Source organism: Drosophila guanche, unplaced genomic scaffold, assembly GCF_900245975.1.
Source record: "Drosophila guanche unplaced genomic scaffold, DGUA_6, whole genome shotgun sequence".
Taxonomy (NCBI): domain Eukaryota; kingdom Metazoa; phylum Arthropoda; class Insecta; order Diptera; family Drosophilidae; genus Drosophila; species Drosophila guanche.
In genome coordinates, this window is record NW_022995743.1 from 5,279,180 (window position 1) to 5,285,396 (window position 6,217).

Sequence of the window (6,217 nt, forward strand, 5' to 3'; positions counted from 1 at the left end):
TCACGGATGCTCCCACTACTGCTGCTCCAGTCACGGATGCTCCCACTACTGCTGCTCCAGTCACGGATGCTCCCACTACTGCTGCTCCAGTCACGGATGCTCCCACTACTGCTGCTCCAGTCACGGATGCTCCCACTACTGCTGCTCCAGTCACGGATGCTCCCACGACTGCTGCTCCAGTCACGGGTGCTCCCACGACTGCTGCTCCAGTCACCGATGGTCCCACTACTGCTGCTCCAGTCACGGATGCTCCCACGACTGCTGCTCCAGTCACGGATGGTCCCACGACTGCTGCTCCAGTCACGGATGGCCCCACGACTGCTGCTCCCGTAACCGAAGGTCCCACGACTGCTGCTCCAATCAACACCGAAGCTCCCACTAGAGCTCCCACCAACGCTCCCGTCACCGAAGAGTCCCCGAACCCACCAGAGGAGGATCTCGGCAGGGTCTTGCCCAAGGCACACAGGGGAAACTGGCGCCTGTTCAAGCGCTTCTTCTAGGGTTGTGATCTACCAGTCCAGCGATTCCTAAACTTATTTATTGTGGCCAAGGGAAAGCTGAAAGCAGACACACACAGATGAGGCTTCAACTCAATAAAGCAATTGCTAAAATGTAGAATACTTTTGAGTTCACTTCGAAATTGTGGGGTAATCATTAGTAGCTCGTCAATCGAAGTAGATAAGGGTCACTCGGACATATGTAGGACTACTGGCTACCAGTACACATGGGAGATCGGATTAGACGGGCTGTAAGCTTCGGCATAACACTTTCAATCAATGGGTAACGCCAGCAGAGAGATAAAGAAACACCTGAAAATGTCAAATGCTGATACAAATATTGTGGAAGAATGAGGTACAGTCCAACCTGGAGCGGGAGAACACAGGCAACATTGTTATTTTCCTGTAATTTTATAAAGTAATTCTGCTTGAATGTTGAGCACTTTTCAAGTTGCCACTTAAGCAAGTTGGACTGTAGATAAATCAGCTGGCCATCGGAGGGGACAATAAAAATAATGACGGTGTTACCAGGAACTGATCAATTGGACACTTCCCTGCGATAAAAGATACTCGATTGAGTGCGACGTTCGGAGAGCAGCGCCGTCGTGGTTCAGCGACATTCGAGATCTGCGACCAAATGAATTCAGTACGGAAGCACGAGCGACTGGGCGAGACGATATGTCGCCATCTGCGGCTGGCTCTGTTTGTGTTGGGCCTTTGGGCGGTGCGGACGCAGGTCGTGGGCCTCGGCTGGTTAACCCCCATACCAGATGGCACCATCGATGAGTGCCACAACGAGTATCTGCAGGCCTGTGCCAGTGCCTCGCTGGCCTTCTCCGATGCCTTTGATCTGTGCGAGCAGCAGGCCAACGAGACTGAGCTGGAGCTCTCCATCGATGTGGCGGTGGAGCGACTACAAATCGAGCTGGGTGCCAGCGACGTGTGCGGCAATCTGCACATCTGTGACACCTTGGAGAATGATCTGGAGTACTTCAAGTGCATCAGCGATAATGTAAGTTCGATGCCTCTAACCCAGATCCATCAGTCCTCAGTCTCTTTCGTATATTCATCACCTCAGGGCAGTCGCAATTTGGAAATTCTCGCTGAAATCACATACAACTCCACCAGTGCACAGACGCGACTGCGGCAGGACTACGATGCGGTGTATCGCACTTATCTACTCTGCACCCTGGACGCCCAAAAGAGCTACATGGAAGATCTGCGTCAGGCCTACAGAGAACTCAGTCACTGCCGAATTGAAGCGAACGATTATGTAGATTAAAGAGCAGAACGATCTGCGCGGTAGCCCAAGCTTTAATGTTCCTCATTTTGCTGCAGGCATTGGTCGAGGTCTCGAAAGACTCGGTCCGTGCCCTCCACATAGGTGTGCTCGGTGCGGTTTGTGCAGAGATAGTGCTCCACCTCAATGGTGCCCAGCTGCTGGCTCATTCTGAGTGCATCCTCGGAGGCGTTGTACGAAATGGTGTACACGGTGGCCAACTGCCGCTTGGACTGTGGATAGTTGGTGATAGTAAAGGTTGTTCCTTGCTTACTGTCCACTCACCATTTTGGCAAAGCAATTGAAAAAGGCCAAGGAATCGGCAATGCCCAGACAGTCGTCGATAAATGCACTAATGCCCAAGGCCGCTTCCCGTATTTGATTCTGCGCCGCGGCAACATTCGTGACCACCGACTGGCGCCCAGTGGTGGCTATCCACAGGCATCTGCTGTAACTCTTCGACCAGGTGGCCCCCTCGTTCTCCAACTGCGGCAAGTAGCGGGCAAAACATTGTTTGGTTGTGGATTCATTCGTTTCCAGATAGGAGAGCAACGTTTCCACCGTCCTTGGCTGTTCATCCACATGGGACTGTCGCAAAAAAGAAATTCCTCTGGTTAGTTGACAAACGCACAGTGGCAAGGACACGTCTTTAGCCTACCCCCAGGCACATCCCTGGGATCAGCAGCAGCAGCGTGATAATATTAGCAGCAATTTCCATGTCTCTCTGCCAACGACCGACTGACAAAAAAGTAGCCAAAATTTCCACGTAAAGTCACCGCAAAAGTTGGCCGTGTAATCTGACATTGATGTATGGTTTGTTTATATGCTCGCTTATCGCTGCGGGGACAGTCCGCAAATCACGATTCAGTGGCTCTAAAACTGTGCAAGCGATTGATGAAAGTGTAGCATACTTTTGTGGGGCGAGCACGAAACATTTGATGCCCTTCGAAGGGAGTATTATGCGACTGGGGAGAGGTTTGTAATGCGCAGAATAAGTAGAAGCGAAGAGAAGACTATAAATGGTTCAAAGGCTAATGCAACAGGGAAAGTTCTTTGATAGTTTGAAACTCTTGTTACCTGTAAGCCAGAACATACATTGTAGACGACTCTGCAAAGCCCCAAAGCTGCCATAAACCATTGAACAATTAAAAGGTGATCGACATTTTGCTGTAAGCGCTATCTATCAGTCGGCGGTTATCAGTCGTTAACGCTTAACCGATTTGACCCTGACGACACGTGAATGGCATCCACCAGTTATCGTTCGATTGAAATGCAATTTCACATGCAAAGCAATTTGGGACTCTGGGGTATTACGCATACAACTTAATTCCTTCCTAATTGATCGCCAGACTAATTGCAGGGACAGAGCAGAAGTACAATTCACAAAAACTTCATCGAGCCAAACGGATCAATCATTCGCCTCTGGCCGCGACTCTGCCACCAGGTATATAAAGCTTAGGAGCTTCCTGGCCGACAGCGACAGTTAAATGAGAACCACCCAACCAACATGAAGCTTCTCTGCAGTGTGCTAATCCTCGCCAGCGTGCTGGCCGCTCAAGTAATTGACCCAAAATCAGCTCCGAGGGCAGTAATGAGTTTCCAATCGATTCGCAGGCCATGCCGAGCGCCGTGCAGACGCAACTGCAGAGCGCCCTGGACCAGTACCTCGTGCACGCACGGGACTTTGATGCCACCATCTCAGCGGATGAGACCACGCAGTGCTTCAACCTGTATCTGCCGATGCTGAACGAGGTGGCCGCCACCTTCTCCAGCTCGTACAGCTCCTGTGTGAAAACAGCCAACGCCGAGGCTGCCAATCTGACCGCTGAGGCTGCCAAGCAGCAGACAATCTACAAGCAGGAGGTCACCTCCCTCTGCAGCGCCTTCACCAGCTGCGACAGCGACAATGACACCGGCACCTTCTTCAGCTGCTACGCCACAGCGGTGAGTACTGAGCACGAGTTTCCCTCGTCCAACTACTGACTCCAAGCTGATTCCATGCACCCGCAGGCCAACAGCGATGTCGCCGTCATCTATGACATTGCCACCAACGCCGCCACCTCGGCCAGCAGCCTCGCTGAGGGCTTAAATGCCATCCAGGACACGGAGTACCAGTGCACCAACACCACCGAGAGCAACTATGTCCGCGACACGGCCGCCACATACGATCTGCTCGACAGTTGCCTCAGGTACGGCTTGCCGACGGTGTCCACTGCCGCGCCCGTCCCCTCTACAAACAGCCCCGTGGCTAGCTCGAGCGGGGCTCCTACCACTGTTGTCAGCACTGTGGCTCCAACATCAAACGTTCCGGCCAGCAGCAGCGCCGCCGCACCAGTGAGCACCGCTGCCCCCGGCACCCCAGCCGCTGTGAAGACTCCCGCTGCCGCGGCCTAGGTCTCTCAGCACAAATAAATGAGCATTCAAAAAGTAACAAAATTATCATTAAACCATAATACAGGGTGTGTCTTCAAGTCTTGAGAATTTGAAGGATCGAAAGAGTCAAGTTTCAGACTTGAATCTTACATTGTCGGTCTGCTGTCGGGCTCGGAATCTTCCTGTGCAGAAAGAGAATTAGCAGGTGAAGGATGTTCTCTGGATGTACTCGCTGTGTCCACCCCACTGTGTGGTGAGCGTAAAAAGCGCGTAAATATTCAATTTGTAAGCCGTCTTATCGGGCAACTAAGAGCTGGCTGCCCGCTCATCGGCAATGCTCGTACATTCAATTACGAGCAACTGGCAGTGCCCATGTATCTGTGAATGTGTCTCAGTGTCTGTGTGCAGCCGTTAACGTGAGAACGCTTTAAAGTGTGCCCACACACACTAGATTGTAGTCAGTCGAAGTTTATTCTCGAACCATTAAGCATGAAGGGCCAACACCAGCAACGTAGTTGCACCACCGCTCAGCCTGGGTCGCTGCCAGTTGTCGTCGTCGTGGTTGCCGTGGCCATTGCCGGGCTGTGCGTGCTGTCAGGACTGAATGTAATGAAAATAGAGTAGAACAACAAAAACAAACAGACAAACAGACAGACACACAGACAGACTAACAAACAGACCTGCACCCCTCCTCTGACAATGGGAAACTACAATCCTGTAAACGTTTATCCTTTATCAGGCAGCGCCTCTCGACGTGCAATGCAATTGTGGAAACGGCGGAACGCAGCACTCGGCCGACGGCCTTCAGACCCAGACCCAGACCCAGACCGGTCCAGGCTGCCAGACGCAAACCTCCGAGAATGGCACACAGAGCCAGAGCCAGAGTGGCACTGGTAGTGGCAATTCTACCCAGTCGCAGACCCAATGCTCTGGCTCCGACTGTGCACCGTTCACGCCCTTCCCGCCGCTCTTCACCATGAAGCCAATGGAGCCCCTCACGTGGAAGCCGTTGGAATGGAGGTCAATGCAGCCCATTGCCCCGCTGAATGGACAGTAGTAGCAGCAGCAGCAGACAGTTCGATGTAGTTTAAGCTCTTCAAATGATTGTCCGATTCAATAAAGGATTGGGATGGAGAGAGTTGAGATGAAGCCCCAGCGTGTGGTCCATTTTGAGGTCAAACTTTCTGACATTTCCAGTAAATCGAATTCTCTATTTCGAATGCATCCAAAAATGCCAAATAGGCACCTCTAATTTCCATTCCAGGTTGTTGTCAATGGTCAGCCACTGGCTGGAGGGTTTCGCAGAGTTCTAATTGGTTTACTCAAGTGAGTTGAAATCCCACTTCTAGTGTCCACTGTAAATCAGTGCTGACATTTGGGTGCTGCCAATAAAGCCGCCAACTAGTGACGGATTACAGATAGCAGAAGAACACCTGCTGATATGACAAATATGTACAAGTCTTTGCTGATACTATTCTATTGATTAGAACTATCTCAAAGAGTACATAAAGGAGTACGCTAACTGCTGGCAAGAATGTTCAGAAATTGTTGGGTTCTGGCGAGTCGAAGCCACAATCTATATTGATAAATGATAATTCTTGCCTTAAATAAGTTCTTTTATGATACAATCATGTCAAGTAAACAAGTTTTATCATGTAAATGATCAATTTCTTACTTAGCCCATTAAACGATCAAGAAAACTTCCCATCACTGGCATTTTGACTTCATCAACTACCAACAACTGCTTAAGTAACTTTTTGATTGAGCAGTAGAGCAGATGGATTTTATTTGTACCGAATTGCATCGCTGATTTTGCAGCAATTTCGTGAACTTTTGCTCACCACTTACCTCATGAGATTGACAGTTGGTTGGGTCCTGGAGCAGGGTTAAGGGAGGTTCTGTGGGGACCATGATGAATTCACGCCGAAATGCCGTCTGTGGTTAATGCAGTTTTTTGTTTTCTTGCCAGATAAAACTTTTGCGTATAATGTGCGCCGCCAACTTTTACAGACTGTGGCAAGCCCCATTGTGGCACCTCAGAGAGAGAGAGAGAGAGAGAGAGAGAGAA

General features: G+C 50.5%; 5 protein-coding genes across 5 annotated transcripts in view; 4 read left to right on the plus strand and 1 right to left on the minus strand.

Annotated features, from left to right (window-relative positions):
• The window catches only part of LOC117592448, a 2,928-nt gene extending 2,022 nt beyond the window's left edge, over positions 1 to 906 (plus strand). The window contains exon 3 of the mRNA XM_034286212.1: positions 847 to 906. Within this exon, the coding sequence (XP_034142103.1) occupies positions 847 to 906 (60 nt within the window). The remainder of the gene's footprint in view (positions 1 to 846) is intronic.
• A 195-nt stretch (positions 907 to 1,101) lies between these two features.
• LOC117581597 lies at positions 1,102 to 1,813 on the plus strand. Its single transcript, XM_034268956.1, has 2 exons — positions 1,102 to 1,509; positions 1,576 to 1,813. Exons 1-2 carry the CDS (start codon positions 1,135 to 1,137, stop codon positions 1,777 to 1,779), a joined length of 579 nt encoding a protein of 192 aa, XP_034124847.1. The 5' UTR covers positions 1,102 to 1,134; the 3' UTR covers positions 1,780 to 1,813.
• On the minus strand, positions 1,794 to 2,623 carry LOC117581604. Its single transcript, XM_034268969.1, has 3 exons — positions 2,435 to 2,623; positions 2,062 to 2,364; positions 1,794 to 2,009 (listed from the first exon to the last, which is right to left on the minus strand). Exons 1-3 carry the CDS (start codon positions 2,492 to 2,494, stop codon positions 1,812 to 1,814), a joined length of 561 nt encoding a protein of 186 aa, XP_034124860.1. The 5' UTR covers positions 2,495 to 2,623; the 3' UTR covers positions 1,794 to 1,811.
• Positions 2,624 to 3,182: 559 nt separating this feature from the next.
• On the plus strand, positions 3,183 to 4,203 carry LOC117581287 (cell wall integrity and stress response component 4). Its single transcript, XM_034268321.1, has 3 exons — positions 3,183 to 3,334; positions 3,391 to 3,720; positions 3,787 to 4,203. The coding sequence occupies exons 1-3, from the start codon at positions 3,284 to 3,286 to the stop codon at positions 4,168 to 4,170; spliced, it is 765 nt and encodes a 254-aa protein (XP_034124212.1). The 5' UTR covers positions 3,183 to 3,283; the 3' UTR covers positions 4,171 to 4,203.
• A 395-nt stretch (positions 4,204 to 4,598) lies between these two features.
• Positions 4,599 to 5,314, plus strand: LOC117581552. The gene is made up of 2 exons (XM_034268882.1): positions 4,599 to 4,755; positions 4,889 to 5,314. Exons 1-2 carry the CDS (start codon positions 4,639 to 4,641, stop codon positions 5,204 to 5,206), a joined length of 435 nt encoding a protein of 144 aa, XP_034124773.1. The 5' UTR covers positions 4,599 to 4,638; the 3' UTR covers positions 5,207 to 5,314.
• The last annotated feature ends 903 nt before the right edge of the window (positions 5,315 to 6,217 follow it).